This window comes from Haliaeetus leucocephalus, unplaced genomic scaffold, assembly GCF_000737465.1.
Source record: "Haliaeetus leucocephalus isolate CR32 unplaced genomic scaffold, Haliaeetus_leucocephalus-4.0 Scaffold184, whole genome shotgun sequence".
NCBI classification, from domain to species: Eukaryota; Metazoa; Chordata; class Aves; order Accipitriformes; family Accipitridae; genus Haliaeetus; species Haliaeetus leucocephalus.
The window spans coordinates 8,136,168-8,154,595 of NW_010972620.1; the positions used below are offsets into that span (position 1 = coordinate 8,136,168).

The window sequence follows — 18,428 nt, forward strand, 5'->3', positions numbered from 1 at the left end:
CTCTGTAAGATGAAGTCATTAGTCAGCATAAGGTGTAAATATATACCAGAAACCCAAATATCTTGGCTTTTGGTCCCAAGTAAACTAAACAATGTTCTGTAATACTCCTCCAGTAGTGTACTAGGGTTTTTTTCCACCTTCTACAAAGATGCTTTCCCAGATCCAACTATTTGTGTCAATCGCTCATAAATTAGTTTAAAAAAACACGGACTGTGCTCAGAAATGGGAATGGTAGTCTGAGCATTACACTAACTGTAGGCAGGTTAGTGCTTACAGAACAGGTGGGGTCTATGCAGCCTCTATAAAACAGTCCTGCAGGTTTTCCCAGAGACAGAAAGTGAAGGATTTTCCTGTTCTTAGGGTCATTTAGGATTTTATACTCTTAGATATCCATGAAATCTATCACAACATCTCTGGAAGAACACTTAGCAATCTATACTTGAATAACAGTATAGGATTAAGTTTGGGAAAAAATATGCTCATGGACAAAAGCAAAATATAAAACTTACAAAGGTTTCTCAAACTTTGTTGGTCACTCTTGTAAGCTACAGATCACAGTTATGAAGAAGTACATTATAAGTATACTGAACTTCTAACTTGGATATTAGAGACCAACATCTGCTCTGCATCACAAAAATCAAGATGGGAATAGGAGTCAGGACCCCTCTATGTTGGCTTTATGCAGACACTTTGTTTCAGAATGCAGTCTTTCCCTACTTTAATTTTAAAAGCTTATATATTGCAAAATGAGATTTTATTCAAATTTTAAAATCACTTTAAAAAAACATCCAAAAAATGTCAAACATTTCAGGACGTTCCTTTGTTTAATTTTTTGAGAGAAACATTTTGATAATGTTGACATGAATTCTAGAATATCTTTATTGACTTGAAAATTTTTCAACAAAAATAAACACTATTTCTGCCAATAAAAAGTATCCAACTCTATACCCATTTTGCATTTCTATCTCTGCCACTGAGTTACTGTATAATCACAAGCTAGTCAGCTATGATGTAATGTTTGGAAACATTGAATATCTATAGTGCCAACTGCATTAATTGTAGGCAAACAAAATGAAAATAAAATCCCTAACCTCACATTTTCCCCACTTGCTCATCTTTTAAGTGAAAAGGAAAATAAAATTGGTCTTATTATCACCATGGTGTTGTGATCTTTAATTAACTAATGTGACCTTGCAAAGAAATCCTTCAATATATGCCTAGACCTTTTAAGGTCTCATCTCTCCTGAACCCTTATTACAGAGCTTGAGGCTAGAGTTTGAAAATTTTGTCCTCAGCCTAGTACAGTTAATGGTGCAGGTGGCTTGAGTAACACATTCCAGATTTATGTTAGCATTACCCTCTGGGAGAAAAACCTTTCCCAGGTGTTCTCGCCCACAGGGCATGGAAAGCAAGTCCCTTATCACAGGCAAATGAGTCATTAGCCCACAGGATTCTCCAGTAATAGGTCCCTGTTCAGTTCTTCATGTGCAGTCTATGTGAATAGCCACTGGGTATATGCCTCGATGACACTATAGGTGGTGTTATCCATGGTTGCCAAACTGGAATTATTCTTTTCATCCACAGCTCCATGTACGGTATGGTTTTAATTCTGAAAAATTCTAATGCAGGATTACTTAATAGTCAATTTGACATTTACAAGACTATGTTTTCTTAACACTAAACTTGGCTGTAAAAAATCAAGCGATGTTTCCCCAGCACTATGCAATGACACCATCTGGTAATTAATGATTAATGGGATTTACAGGAGAGACAGGCACATATTTGACTAACCATTTCGTTACTGGCAAACTAGTCAAGTAAAGGTAACCTTAGCTGTATCCAAAGGTCACTTCTGGAACTGCTGCTGAAACAGTCTGTGTGGACCCAAATTAGCACTGGGATTAGGAAATATCAGTGCTGTCACAGAGATGAGGAAGTCAAAATGGACGTAAACCTCTGCCCAACTGCAGATCCAAACCCAGATCATAACTTTTTGTAACACTGAGGTAAATCCTTTATCTTCTGCTATATTACCCTCAGATATCCAAACCGACCTCCACTATAGTCTTCATGAAACTCAAGCTGCAAATAAATAGAAATACACTGGCTAAGTATTATCACTGTTCCTATCCAAAATCATGACAGAAAGGACTGAAAACCTTGCCCTTGAGAGATGAAATTTGCTGCCTCATGCTTCAACCAACTGTGACAGAAAACTGGTAACTCGAAAGCATAGCCTAAGTGGATGCATAGCCTCTTCCCTTCTCCCAGTGAAAGAATAGCCTGTTCCCTTCTCCTGGAACTCTCCTGGAGTTCAAAATTATTGTGGCTGGCATTCATGGATACCGAAACAACCAGAAATCTGGTTGGTTATCACAGAAAGAGAAAAAAATAAAATTCTGGGGAGTCTCAATGAGGCAATCAGCAGTATATTTGAGAACTGCTTGTTACACCACATTTTTCCTATTCATTGTATACAAATACTGCTCCTTGAAGCCAGGCTAGTGCACATCCTATTTTCCACCTCCTACTGTCTCTCCCCTCCTGCCTTGTTGGTGTTTTCTGACCAGCTTTCATCACTAGTGTGTAGTTCAGTGTCTTTTACTGACTAGGCTCGTCCTGGGCAGTGACTTCAGTGCTCCAAATTATCCCCATAGCCATCAGAAATGCTGTGCAGATTTCTCCCTCTCTTCCACACAAATGGGTTTTCCCCACTTCCCAGGCTTTGACAGAATCACCCAAAGTACCAGAGAGCATGTTAAAAAAAAAAAAAAAAAAAAAAAAAAAAGAGAGAGAGAGAAGGGTAAATGTGTAGATGTACCAGGCAAAAAAGATGGAAAATGGTCCCACATGCACCACTTCATACTCCCCAGTGATGACGGGAGGCAGGAAAGGTGAATGAGTCCTCCAGCAAAGAGCAGCCTGGGGAGACCCTCTAAGAAAGGGGGTGGGTGTCCCAAGGAATGTAGCTCTGTCCTCTGCACAGGATGGCAATCCCTGTGTCTGCTCAGCAAACATAGGCAGGGCCTCCAAAGACAGATGGACAGGGGATGATTTTCACAGCTATTTAGCTGATTAGCCAGAAAACACAGGTCACCTTGTGGAACTCCACATTTTAAAGAATTAAGCCATGAGATTATAAAAGGACTTCATATGTCACTAAAGCATCTTTTAACTCTCTAGTGCCCTTCAGTGCACTTAATCCACTGCTGTAGCACCTGATGTCACAGTATTTGAGTACTTCACCCACTACACGCAACAGGGGAAAGAAAAGCTCTGCTATCCCAGTCTTACCTAGGGGGTAACAAGGCAAAGTCAGCTTGAGTCACCCAAGATGACATGGAAAAGCTGTGGCCCAGCAAAGTGCTGAACAAGGCTTGGTAAATGCTCCATTAATCTGTCCTGCCCACCTGCTTAGTCCTGTTGTCCCACCACAGGACAAGGCAGAGGCAGTAGAGCAACTTAAGGACAATTCAAGTCCTTTGAGTTCTTATCTGAACAGAGACAGTATTTAGTCAGCACAGAACACACCATGTGTTTTACAGCCGAGGAAACTTCCCCAACATTTCTACAGTACAAAATATGGACTGTATTTTTTATAATCCTCCACATGACAGCACAGGTGTCTAAGTTACAGTGTGAGAAAATGAACAGGGTGCAGAGTGCTGCAGAATGTGTTTTAAAAGAAAAGAACATTGAGTAGGTTTTTAACAAACTTTGCACTCATGCTGGTTCCAGTTATCTTGAGTAATTTCAGAGTGATGAGTGATCTGGGAATTTCTGTATCATGTTAGCGTAATCTCCTATTTCCAACCTTACAGCATCCTAAGTTATTAAAATCTCTGAGGCCAAAGCACGTGGGAGCCAAATCTGGATGCCTGTACTCACATCAAGTAACACATTCTGTTCAAGCTGTGCCACTGTCACCAGTGGGTGTAGCTAACAAATGAATCACTACTACAGAAGTAGAGATCTCAAATCCTAGTTTTTATAACTATGAGTGGCCCAGAGATGAATCTCAGCTCATGCACGAACTTTGAGCTGGCTGCAGGAACTGATGAGAGATGTCCCATAAATGGTGGGACATGTGACATCCATATGGGATGAGAACACAAGACTACAACCCAGTAACTAGCACCAACATCTGGGACTAAGAAAAGAAGTTGAAGGCAAGAGCCAGGATACAAAGCCACAGATCAGGATTGGAGCTTAGGACTTTGGTTTTGACCAGCGGGGAGCCATCACAGATGCTGCCTGCCAGAGCTACAGCAAAATACATGGAGTGACTTGTGTGTCCACAACTAACAGAGAGGTCTTGCTTACTCTGCTGAGTGAAAATTCACATCCCAACCTCACAAGTTCTGATGCAATCATAATTTTCTCCTGGCCTTAAAGTCTCTATATCTGAGCTCTCTCAGGGAAGCTATAATTATTTGGAAAGGTCTCAAAGAGAAAAATAAGACCTCTCCCTGTCAGGCTGACTGATCACATGAACAAGGTGAAGATTATAGTCTTCACAAGCCCATTCACAGCAACCTGAGAGATGAAAGTCATGCTTTGAAGGTAAAAACACTCGACAAAGGCTGCCCCAGATAAAGCCAGCTGCATTCAAATCAGATGAAGTCTGTCCCATTTGGTGAAGGTTGCTTACCTGAGCCCCTACTAAGAGACAATGCAGAGCAGCACAAACAAGCAGCTTACCTCTGATTTTGGCATCTCCCTATCATTATTATTTCACCTTTCCTGGAATTTTTAATTAAGAGGTTCAATAATATACTATTTGATAGGCTGATGAACTCCACAGACTAGTGGCTCATGTCCCCTTGAAACTTATAGCTATACCCACTTTCTCCCTCTTTCATAGCCTAATAAAAAGAAATCACCAAATTCCCGAGGCTAACGTGTTCTCCTTGCATTTCTTTTTCTGTACACATCTTACAAGACAGAGCTTGTAAGCCATCACAATTTGCAGCTTTAAAAAGAAAGAAAGGAAGAAGAAAGAAATCAGACAGCGAAAGGGGAGTTATTACATTCCAAAACTTCAACACCTCTGACCCCTGCACTACGAATTGGTTCAAATCTCTCTCACTCTGGGAAAAAACTAATTCACTCTCTTGGAAAGTTTATTGTCAATGGGATTCTACTGTTTCTGAGTGGAATAAAGATTTCTAGGTCTATGCCATACGGGTTTTAACTATAGAAGACTTCTACATTTTCTAAGAGAAAGAGACACTTGAAACAGAGGCATTATATAATGCAAGTGCTAAAAAACAACATTCAAACTATGCAGCCAAAAGACTGTATGAAAAATGAGGCAGATTGTGGAAAACAATAAACAGGTTTGGGTGTCAAATGGACAGAGACAAACAGGCAATTCGCATTAACCATTATTATATAAAAGTAGAAAATAAACCAAAAAACACAGCCTCTCCTTTAGAAAGAGATTCCACTTTATTCCTAGGTCAGCTCAGCCCTTCCACTTTATCCTCCAAGAAAGCCTCTCCCATAAGCTCGGCTGTGCTATTTAAAGGGTAGGGTACAAATATCCCATAGGACCAGCTATTCTACTCCACAGAAGGATTCACCTGGAGAGGATCCACACTCACCTTTGTCATGTGCACCTAGCATGAACAGTGAAATCAAAGGATTTTGGATAGTTAGGTCAATCAACCACCTGTCACCAGAACCAGGAGAACATAACCCCCTTTCTGTCACTATGGAAATGTGAAACAGTAACATGGTCAATCAAGGTTCTAGATCTTCGATACATTTTGCAGGTCTATGTGACTTAAGAGCCTTACAACTTCTTTTCCTCGATGTTCAAAATCCTTCTTACACTGTCCAAAATTCACAGGTACACTAAGGGAAATCTCCAGACATGATGCCATAAAGCCATATTTTAAATGTGGGAGCGTAAAAGCTGTTTAGACAGATTTGCAGAAGGACCTAGACAATTTGAAAATCCTATGAGGTGTCTATCTCCACTGCAAGGTGTGGAAATATTGCAAATCCAATCTATAGATATTTTGGGCCTGGATTCCAGGTACTTTTAATGATGTGCAAGAATTTCTATGAGAATTTGAGTCTAAGATATATAAATCATGCTTTGCAATTGGGAGTCAATTCTTAAGTCATGCAAGTCCTTTTTATTTTTAACCATTCAAAATAACAGCCTCTGTTTCCTTAATATTACGATCTTTGGGGGCCTTAAGGACCAGACACTTCTTTTAACTATTCACAGATTATGTAAATCAGCACTTCTACACATTCACACACACCCCATCATCTGGCATGTAGTTAAGTACAGCGTTAAGAATCCGATTCAAGCCCCAAATCCTAGATCAAACTACAGAAGAATATTGCTGGGTTTTCTCTTTCTCTCTAAAGTCAATTCCTGGGCCTTCACATGGTAGAAAGAAATTTGGAGAAGCGGCACCTGAAATGGAGGAGCCTGGAGATAGGAACTAAATTTGTTTAATCATCTGCTTTTAAGACACTCTCCCAGTTTTGGAGGGTGATGTTTGGGAAATGGAAAGGAAGATAGTCACAAAGCAGATTTTTAGCAGACTGTTTGCAGATCCTGGGCTCTCACCAGTCAGTAGAAAGAAACTGGCTCCTCAGAGAGTGATTCAAAGCAGAGCCTGAATCATCCTTTCTCCCAGTGGTTGCATAAGGAGACTGGTCAGAGTGGCTGGCTCTGCACGAAGACTGTGTTGTAGGCTAAAGCAGCTCTCAGAAGGGTTGAAAAAATAGGTCTAATGATCATAGCTTTGTCACTGAAGCACTGGGCAGTTTCTCTGTGTTACTCTAAGTAGGTATATAACAAAGAAGCAGAAGTTCTGCAAATATCAGAAGACTTGTACTCATCTGTACAAGACACCACTGTTATCAGGCAAGAAAGTGGTACAAACATGGAGACTATAGCACTACAAGATATGTACTATGGACTGAGTATATAACATTGATGATGACCAAAACCAAGGATATACTTAATGTTCAGGTAAAGCAACCAGTCCCTTCAGGTTAGATGCCCTTCTCCCCTCCGTGACCTGCCCAAAACAAGCAAAGCCTGAGGGCATAACTCACCAGTAAAACCTGTTTGGAGTGACCCGCTCGTGCATGAGCTGCCATTTTCTTCCAAAGTCCATGGAGCTGTACAGCTGAAAGAGAGAAAGTATAAACTTCGAGGAAGAAAAGGAAGGACAGCTGCTAAATAAAGTGTTAAAATCAGCTCAGATTAAAGAACAGAAATGGATTGTCCTGCACAATTACCAATCAGCCTCGATACCAGGGAAGGCTAATAAGGCAATCTCCTCCACTCACATTTAACCCAGACTGAGCTCCTGAGACTTAAAAGCAGGTTAGCTCTTCCAAAACCTTTTCAAACTTTTTTGTGCTTCCTGATTTCAGCTGTCAACACATTCACTTTGGCTGCCATATGACAAAGCTGGCGGTCCCCCTGGCTTTTTCAGCCCAACAAGAAGCAGGTGATTGAGGACCTGCAAATTCCTAACATTAAATAGAATGAGAGACAAATTAGATTAGTTAACATGACTATGATGTGGTAGGTAGTTGTACTGGTTTTGGCTGGGCTAGAGTTAATGTTCTTCACAGTAGCTAGTATGGGGCTATGTTTTGGACTTGTGCTAGAAACAGTGTTGGTAAGACAGGGATGTTTTATCTGCTGGTGAGCAGCGCTTACACAGCCAAGGCCTTTTCTGCTTCTCACCCCACCCCACCAGTGAGTACGCTGCGGGTGCACAAAATGTTGGGAGGGGACACAGCCGGGACAGCTGACCCCCACTGACCCAAGGGATATTCCATACCATATGACATCATGCTCAGTATATAAAGCTGGGGGAAGAAGGAGGAAGGGGGAATGTCTGGAGTGATGGCATTTGTCTTCTTAAGTAACTGTTAGGTGTGCTGGAGCCCTGCTTTCCTGGAGATGGCAGAACACCTGCCTGCCCATGGGAAGCGGTGAATGAATTCCTTGTTTTGTTTTGCTTGTGCACATGGCTTTTACCTGTTAAACTGTCTTTATCTCAACCCACCAGTTTTCTCACTTCTACTGTTCCTATTCTCTTCCCCATCCCACTTGGGGGGGGAGTGAGTGAGCGGCTGTGTGGTGCTTAGTTGCTGGCCGGGGTTAAACCACAACAGTAGTGACTCTATACTCAAGGTCATGCTGTGATTCATTTTTATGGTGTGGATTACATCTCTCTTCTGTGTAGGAAAGAAAAGGAAAGTGCTCCTAATTTACAACTTCTATGTCCAGAACAAGGTCTAAATTTTGAGATGTTAGAAATCAATCTGCTCATTAGTTAAACATTAAAGATAGTGAAGTGGCTTTTCTTGAAAGCCAAATTTTCAATTTAACGATTGTTTTGAGTCTTTCTGGCTAACAAGTGGCACGGCTGTAATGTAACCAGATTTCCATGCAGCTCCATACTAAGTCTCACACATAGGTTCGCTTCATACCTACTCTGCTTAATACCACAAACACCACTGCCATATAATTAGTTTATTACCCACAATCCACTCACTCATAGTCAAAGCATATGTAAGCTCCTTTTCTCCAACTTTGAGCAAGTTTGGTTCTTCAGAAAAAAAAAATACACTTTGAGAAATAACTACTCTGCTTTACAACTAGATCACAGAGAAATAAATAGCAGGCAGTGTTTTGAACAGGATTTCAAATAAATTTCATCTGAAAGAAATTCTGGCTTAATAAACTAAGGGTTGATTGCAGGCTAAGGAGTTAGATAACAGAGCTGAAAAACTTAAATGTTTGTAATATCCAAATTTAGTTCCTTAATGGGAAAACGATATCACTTGAGTAAAGGTTCTGCATTTGATTTGATTTTGAGTAACTGGATTTACAAATCAGAGGCAGGTCCATGTTCAGATTAGAAAGGTTCACAACCTAGTGATGTGTAGTATGGCACAGCTATGATGGATGGCTAAGTGTGACTGGGAAGATAAACTATATGTGCTCGCACTGAATATTAAAGGTTCTTGAATGGGCAGTGCCTTTGACCACAGAGATACAGCAGCCACATCAGAGCTGGACCATAGAACAATTTACAAAGGAGATTAGAAAGGGCTGTTTGAGCAGTATCCAAAGCCTGAGGCAGCTGATTAATTCTTACTATGTTTGTACTCAACTACACGACCAAACCAATGTACAGCTAGCAAAAGGAAACTTAAAAACTGAAATTCAGACCCCATCAAGTATCTAATCCAACTGGTATGTGTAAAGGCAAATGAATCAGTCCTTTGCATTTATGCTAACAGGAGGTCCAGTTTCTACCAATGACAGCTCGAGCTGCCAGTGAATAAAGCACATCCGGGGAAAAGAGATGGAAGCAGGCATCCTCCAATTTTCATGTCAAAATGGGCTCCAGTTACGTAGACTTCACTCCAACTAAGATCACTGGGCTTGTGGTAAGAAATATTAGGAAAGATTTTTCTGCCCCATGTTCTTCAGGAGATCAGACATGATCTGACTATTCCGATTTGGCCATATTTCTTTGGCACTGTCACTAGGTAAGGTAAGATACTGTACTAAAAGCCCATGTTACCTGGGCTTCCTCTGCTTTTCTGGTCAACCAATCACAGTGACAGTCTAAAAAAATACAGTAGAGAATCCTCTGCCCCAAAAGCAATCCTCCAAAGATCCAAAATAAAGCATTGCTTACCTTTTTTTAATTAGAGGAGGCAGGAAAAGAAAATTTCTCCTCCAAATTTGAGGATAGGCTTACAAAGTCAACATTAATATTAAGGTAACCGCTTTCTGAAGGAACATCCAGATTTTTAGAAATAGTAACTGAAAACCCACACTCCAAGAGTCAAAACGCTACAGTGCTACAACTCTGTCTTGACTTTAGCATGGTGCCTGCCAGCAATATTCCTTGAGTCATTTGACATGGTTTTACACATACAAGGACCTCTGCACACAGATTGAGTTTCATCAAACAACTGGGCTATCCTTTCCATTTCCTGACTGCGGGTAAACTTGCAGATTGAGCCACGGTGCTGTACAAATCACAGGCTCCAGGCAGCTTAGCCTCAGTTAACTCCCGTTCACAAGCAAGTGCAAGTGGGACTAGCATTCTTATTGTATTCTGCAGTGGATTAACCATTCTCACCATGAAAGGAAAGGATTAGAAAAATACATCCATTTCCTTAGACTCTCTTTTATCTTTTGCCCCTAGCATTTCCTTTTCTTTTGCAGCTGCATAACAGCAGTAGCTACAGATAGCACACTCAGTGGCATGAAGCACAATCTCTAACTACTCATCTCTCCCACGGTGTCTTATTCAGGGAGCATCCTTCTCTCTATCAAGTTAAAAACAAGAGACCAGCTACTGAGTACTTTTTTCCTCCCTTCTTTCTATTAAAGCTCAGACTGACTGACGGTAGAGGGATTAAATTGAACTTGCAGCCTTTAGGTGATTTCAGATAAAGAGATAAGGAGGATATTATTCATTTCAAGAACTTTTATTTATTTATTCACCTACTTATTCTAGGCATCCACTTTGAATTTTAACCAGATGATTGACTCTTAAAGCTGTATGACAGAACAAATTACTGAAAGGTGTCTCTGGCCCAGTTCGCTTTTATGGTATTACAGATGCAAATGTAAAGGTTAATGTTGAATTACTAAATAAAATGTACAATAGAGAGTTTTCTAGTATGCATTAAAATTGTATATATACATATACACATTTTGTTCATCTTCCTTCATGGGAGAAGAGGTGCTTTTAGAAGAGACAACAAATTTAGTGGCAAGTACAGCAGATTTCAGTAGAGATTAATTTGTCCTAAGGCTGAATACTAAGCAACGGAAAGAAATGAGGTTTGTTTGGTGCCAAGATTTTCCCTTTTTAAAGCTCTGCTCTGGCTCTTTAGTGATGAGTAATCTCTGGCATTTCCACCTCCCAGAGCACTCCAACACATTGGTTCAAGAGTGATGGACTTCAGTGTACCACGAGGGTGTATTGTGAGGGTATGCCCTTTCTACAACCTCCTTGTGTTATTTGACCTGCTCTGATGAATGAAAAATTAAGACCATTGTGGGTCTTTATGTTTGTATGGGCTGGTCTTGCACCTTGATGCAGCTAAAGAGTAACATGCAGAGGACTTGACTAAGGAGCAATTCAGAAGCAGGACCCAAAACAGAAGGACAAAGTCCTGGCTCAAGGCAAGAGTGGCAAAATTCATTTTTTAACATGAAAATGAACTCGGAATCCTGCATCTACCACAGAGGCACCTCAGTAAACACAGTCACAGCACTCGGCTGATCCCAGCAACTTCTGCACCTATTTGAGCAGACAGGTTCCAGGAGCCTCCTGAAAGCTGAGGTGCTTTGGAGAACAAACATGCAATATTCAAATTCCTTACTGAGCCCATCTGAATGGTGCTTATGAATCTCATCTACCCTTGCAGCAGACAACAGGGGTTTTTACAAGGCATGGCCCTAGAATTCCTGCTTGCCTGCAGACCGGCATGTAACTGCCACAGGGCAGATGGGATTCAGGAAAGTGAAGGGGCCAGCATTGCGTGTCACATAAATATACCTCTTAATGTGTTCTCAGGCCTGATGAAGCACCTAAAGTATTACCCTGAAAGTATCAGGCTGGTCACATTAGCAGGATCCAAGAGCAGCTCTCCTTTCACACCTGGCTTTGAGGTCTCCCCAGCTCAGCAGTACAGGTGCAGTCTTTGAGAATAGGTACTGGGGAAAATCTGCCTACGTTCAGGAGCCTAGTTAGACCTACCATTAAAAAAAGGCCATAACATCAAGAAGGTAAATAGCAAATGTTTATCCAAACAGCATCACAATACTCGACACTCAAGGATTGTAGCACCAGACATATCACATCCACCAACACAGTCCTGCGTTTTGCCAGGAACACACAATCTGTCCTAGGAAAGACCTTGGCAGACCAAGTGATATACAACTTTATTTTACCACAGGCCAGAACCTTAACTCGTGCTTGTCTTGCTCAGCACAACTCTGAATCATAAGGATATTACATACCACAGGCAGAATGCTTCTTCTTCAAACTCTGAGAACACTTGAAACATTTTATTTAACACTGGCATTGTTTCTGAGATAAGCAGCAAGCCCCTTAAAGAAGGAGCTTTATCCTTGGTGTCAGATTCTATGCCACGAACACATGCAACATGCCAGAAACACAGTCAGAACTACAGAGCTGGAAAGGAAGGAGTTATACACACATGCATGCACACAGACTGTTGCATATGAAAAATTTCTCCATGCTGTTGCAATTCTCCAGTACAAACTCTCAGGGTGATACATCCTGCTGGCTTGCTTGGATGATCTTGTTTGGGGCTGGGGTAATTTGGTTTGGCTGTTTTCTTTATTTTCCCAATGTGAGCTAGCAAAAAAATACAAAAGGATGATTTTACTGAAGAAGTCAAGCTTCTCAGAACTGGAGCAGCGTGAGAAAATGGCCTGCTTAAATTCCACTTATGGAGAGAGGGGAGAAGAAAAAGCAATGAAGGAAAAACATGGAAACCACAGGAAGAGACTCAACCCCCTGATGTTAGTCATCCATGTCCAAGCTACTCACCAAGGCTCATTTTTAGATAGGCAAGAAACAGGCTCAAAACAGGCACTTCTAAAGCACAAACACCATACTAAGCTACACTTTTAAATTGCTTATTTTTCATGCCTTTGAAGCCTCCATTTCTCCCCATAGACACTAAAAATGTCCACAGTGACTAGTGCAGAAGGAGATAACCCCACTATAGACAGATTTAGCTGAGATGGATTTCACGTTAGGTTCCCTGCTCCCAGGTTGACCTGCTTGGTCTTCATGGGGGAAACAGGCAGAAGACTGAAGATTCAGGGCAAGCTGAAGAAAGGTCAAGCATACAATAGCCCGGGTACACTTTACCATGGCAAGAAGCACGCTGAAGATGTCATGTATAGATTGAGAAGCAATAGACAACAGACTAAAGAAATTCAAAGACCTTTGATATTTATAGACTTCAGTGCTCAAACACAGAAGAAGAATTAGGGCATCAGGAACATACATAAAAAGCTTATATCCAAATAAAATCAAATACTCCTTGTTGCTATGAAATCAGGTCTATTGGCCTGAGCAAACATCTGGTGAGAATCTCGATAGTTTCCTGCCTGCCAGCCAACCCCTGAGTGCAAATAATGGTGTCAGATAAAGTAAGGAAGAACAGCTGGACTGTATGCACTTAAAGGAACAATTCATTTATTACACAAAAAATTATACTTCCCCCAGACAATACATCCAGCTGATTATGGAAAGATGTATTCACATTAATCCAGCAGGGTGTGAGTTGACCTAATGGTAATTACTGGGCAGCAGTGGACACATGGTAACATGATAGAAGAGGAGGGGCAGATTAGCTTGGCCTGCCATGTCCTCAGAGGAGCATGATCCCAAGCAGCAACTTGGATTGCTTACATGAGAAGATGACTCTGAACCCAGAAAAGCACAAAAGCAAACTAACATCTTCTCAGCCAGAGATGGTGGGAAAAATCTACAAGATGTGTGGAGGGTTCCTGCCAAAAAATCAAACTGGGACAGATGAAAAATAAAATTAGGTCAACATTTCTGTAGGAAATTGGACTACATGCAAGCAATCTGCAAAGAGTAACTCAGAAAAGCAAGTCTGTTGCAGGGTCTTAAATTTTCTCTACAGAGCAAAAATGACTATGATCACTGGAAAAAAATTAGAGGCTCAGAAACTAAGAAAAAGTTGTAAACAACTCAGAAAATTGCAAGGTGTGTCTTTTCTCTACACTTTGTGTTACAAATGAAATTACAAAAGGAAAAGAAGGTGCCATCATTAACATGTCAGAAAGTTCATTCCTAGAAGGAAAATGAACTGGAGGAAAAACTCACGATGCTTTTCAGCCTTGAGAGTACAGAACAGAGAAGCCATGTCTGACAACTGTCAGAGATAATCTATCACATGGAAGAAGAGAGCCATATGCAACTGTATTGGGTTTGTGTGGCAAGGTTTTGGTAGCAGGGGGGCTAAAGAGGTGGCTTCTGTGAGAAGCTGCTGGAAGCCTCCCCTATGTCCAATAAAGCCAATGCCAGCCGGCTCCAAGATGGACCCACTGCTGGCCAAGGCCAAGCCAATCAGAGACAGTGGTAGTGCCTGTGGGATAACATATTTAAGAAGGGGGGGAAAAAACATGCACAATTGCAGCTGGAGAGAGGAGTGAGAATATATGAGTGAAACAGCCCTGCAGATCCCCAGGTCAGTGAAGAAGGAGGGGGAAGGAGGTGCTCTGGGTGCCAGAGCAGAGATTCCCCTACAGCCCGTGGGGAAGACCATGGTGAGGCAGGCTGTCCCCCTGCAGCCCATGGAGGTCCACAGTGGAGCAGATACCCACCTGCAGCCCGTGGAGGACCCCGCTGGAGCAGGGGGATGCCCAAAGGAGGCTGTGACCCCGAGGGAGGCCCACGCTGGAGCAGGTTTTCTGGCAGGACTTGTGACCCCGTGGGGGACCCATGCTGGAGCAGTCTGTGCCTGAAGGACTGCAGCCCATGGAAGGGACCCGCACTGGAATAGTTCGTGAAGAACTGCAGCCCATGGGAAGGACCCACGTTGGAGTTCATGGAGAACTGTCTCCCATGGGAAGGACCCCGCACTGGAGCAGGGGAAGAGTGTGAGAAGTCCTTACCCTGAGGAGGAAGGAGCGGCAGAGACAATGTGTGATGAACTAACCACAACCCCCTTTCCCCGTCCTCTGTTCCACTGGAGGGGAGGAAGCAGAGAATTTGGTAGTGGAGTTGAGCCTGGGAAGAAGAGGCAGGGGGAAGGTGTTCTAAGATTTAGTTTTTATTTCTCATTACCCTACTCTGATTTGATAGGTAAGAAATTAATTTTCCCCAAGTTGAGTCTGTTCTGCCTGGCAATTGGTGGGTGATCTCCCTGTCCTTATCTGAACCCAAAAGCCTTTCATTATATTTTCTCTCCCGCATCCAGCTGAGGAGGGGAGTGATAGAGCGGCTTTGGTGGGCACGTGGCTTCCAGCCAGAGTCAACCTACCACAGCAACAAATTCAAACTGCAATGAAAATGTTTCAGGAAATGACAACATCAACATTTTTTCTAAAGGCACACTGAGCAGCCGTCTACTGCAGAAGAAACATTTTGCAAGGTCTTGCAACTATATTCTGTATGGAATAAATGGATGGTCCTCACTTCACCCACTGCAAAGAAAGATCTTTTTTCCAGACCTAAAATTAGACAGGAAGGATTTAATAAGGTTGCCCTTACTTAGCAAGAAAAAAAAAGAAAAACAAACAAAGGAGTCTGCACCGTAGGAGATAACTGCTCCAGCAAGTGAAAGAATATGAGTAATAATTGCATTTCTCCCTGTTATCTTATAATTCTTTCATTTAACTCTAAAATAATACCTACCCCTACTCAACCACTGTAAGACTACTCCTGACAGTCAGATCCATCTAGTCCCCATGCTTTCCACTTGTTGAATTTAGCACAGAAATTCCAAGCTGCCAAAGTATTCCTTCTTTTTGTCTGTTTTATTGTTTCATCATCTGAAATTTTTTTTTTTTTTCCTTCAGCTCCAGCTAAATCCCTGAGACACTATCTCCCTATAACTCTTCATTCAAATAGTAATCAGATCACCAAATCCCCAAGGTATTCAGGTTGGGATAGTAAACTCCCAAATAGCGAAGACTGACCTGATGATTTCCAACGATTACCCACAACACACAAGCCATTTCCCCTTATTAATTTTTCCATTTGAGATGTTGCAAAATTGTGGTTTTCCTCCTTCTCATAGCCCCACACGCTAAATCCACTTGTGGAGACCCACTACAACAATCCTGCAGCCATCAGTTGCCCTCAGGCACTGGCATGGTGTGCCTTTGGGAGCAGAGAAGACTGCAAAGTCTTATCAGAGCAGAGCAACAAAAGACAGATGATAGAATCAAGAAGAATTGGATAAGAAGACAGGCAGGATAGATTTAGTGTAGCCATGAAGACAGCACTTGGTACTAAAACATGCCCTACTTCTATATCAGCTCTTCCATCTCCGCTAGATTGCATCCCTCCTTTTTTGAGGACAGACAGATACCTCTCTCTTTGACAGCACCAGTTCAATGTTTAACCTGTGGGGTCTATGCAGCCCCTTTTCTCAGGTTCTCATGTGAGGCAGGACATGTTACTTGCAGCATAATAGGGACAGGACTCAAGTGTAACATGCTTCAATTGGGTGGCTGAAACCAGGTTAGGAGCAACCCTTATCATGGTAGAGGCTTTATTAATCACAGTAGGAAAGGCTCCATTCAAGAAAAGATTCAGGGCCTTCTGATTCCTCTGTTCCACCATTCCCCTTGGTCTAAGCCTTTGTGAGACACCTCTGAAGTGTCAAGTTACTGTCAGGGGACACAAAGGCTAATGTCACCTTCAAGCTGATGACCAACTCAAGAACAATGATATCATCTGTGCTTATTTCTTCTACGTCCTCCCAGGGAAATACCTATCCTTGCCACCTTGCTTTGCTAGGGCTCCAGAGAAACCCAGATCTGAAGCTTGGAAGTGCTTCTGGACCTTTAAAGAAAGGAAAGAAGAGTTTCTCGCTCTCTTCTCTTGCCACAAGCTCCTAGAAATCACAATTCAGGTAAGGCATCCTTGACAGCTCCACACTAAAGAACCTAAAAATAAATCCTGCTTCTTGAGCCAAAAGATTTGTGTAACAGCTGGTGGAGCTGAGCTTAGGAGAAAGAATTCCACCAGCACCATATTTATGGGCTTTGTTTACACAGAGTTGTAAAAACTAGTAATTGTAATGAAAACAAATGGACCAGTTTATCTCTCTGCTTTGATTTCCTTTCCAGGTGATTAAAGGCTGCATCAAGAGACCTCATTACAGCCCAAGGTTCTTCTCTAGCATGATACAGACCGATTGTCTTAGGCATGGAAAGAGAACACATCCACAGACTGCTGCACGTCTGAGAGTCACCAGAGCTGCTGTACAGTAGAAAGGGCACTGGAAACAGAATATTTTGATGAGAAACTGCCCTAGACAGAAATTAAATACTAAATGCGTTTCCACCACCTCTATATCATAAAGCGGGGGGGGGAAATGTATCAGAAGCTGGGAAGTTCTCTTTGCACTTTAAAATCTAATACTGAAATATTTCACATGTTGGCTGACAAAAGTAGGTCTTCAGACAAAAGAAACTCGGACTCCAGCCCACTACTATAAGAAACTGGTCACAGATCTTCTGCACAAAGCCCAAATACTTTGGAAATGTTTGACTTCATATTGTAATTGTATAGCTCAACCCAGACCTGGCTTATAAAGAAACCAGGTAGGTTAAGACAATGCACCGATGTGATGTTTCATGCTTTACAGTTAAAAAAAAATATGGTTTAACCTGATGGGTCCACCCACAGTAGTGCATTTTGCTTAACCCTGGTGCTCAAAGCAAGACTTGCCTCTCTCTGCTTCTCCACTTCATCTCCAAGAAAAAGAGAAAAGTAGATTAAACTGGTGATAAAAAAGTCCACTCAAAAACCTTCACATTTCAATTTGTCTATAGCCTAATTGCTACTGAGCATACTCAGCCAAAAATTTGTCATTTCTGCTGAGAGCACAGCACACCTTTTGCTTTTCTATTGTGTGACTGGTTTGTAGTGGAACACAAAGTCCAGATACAGCTGCAACAGGAGCAGTGACATAAATGAGTATCACTAAAGAAGTTAAGGCATGTTTCAATCCTGGGTGAAAAACAGCCTCTCTTCTTCCTACTTTCTCCCCACTTCCAGAAATGCTGGAGTGGCTCAGAACTGAGATGAAAAGTATTACTTTCAGATTTTTTTTCTTAAACTGAAAATATGGGCAAAAAACATGTTCACTTTGGCCAGTCAAAACAATTTCAAGCATTTCTAAATAATTTAGCTTTAGCAACTTGCAAACGGTACTATAAATAGAAATGCCATTTTGAGAGAAGGCTAACTTTTTTGATTGTTTGTTTATTCCTTTCTTCATGACATTTTAACCACTTCAAAATCAGCTCTAGAGTCTGGAGGAGGGCTAAAATTGAGCAATATGTTGCCACTGACCCCCTTCTGATGAGTTAACAAGCCTTATTGAAAACCAAAGGCATAAAAGGGGAAAAAAACCCGAAACCAAAAAACCCTACTTCCAGAGTCTGAGAACAGATTGAGACATAACAGACAAGGCAAGTGACATGCCATGCAGGGGGACAGTTTCCCACATCAGTGATGCCAAGCAGAGAGCGAGAGTAGACACAGAAAAGGACAGGGATGCAGAACAGGGGAGGAAGGGACAATACTGGGACTGTGAAGAGATCAGAACGGGATGGAGGTGGCAGAGCTGCCTCCTGCTACCATGGTCTACAAGGTGCA

The 18,428-nt window shown here is 41.8% G+C and overlaps 1 protein-coding gene across 1 annotated transcript in view; it reads right to left on the bottom strand.

The window, feature by feature from the left end:
* The window catches only part of SORCS3 (sortilin-related VPS10 domain containing receptor 3), a 311,734-nt gene that overhangs the window by 101,825 nt on the left and 191,481 nt on the right, over nt 1-18,428 (bottom strand). Inside the window, exon 6 of the mRNA XM_010564990.1 lies at nt 7,087-7,160. Within this exon, the coding sequence (XP_010563292.1) occupies nt 7,087-7,160 (74 nt within the window). The remainder of the gene's footprint in view (nt 1-7,086; nt 7,161-18,428) is intronic.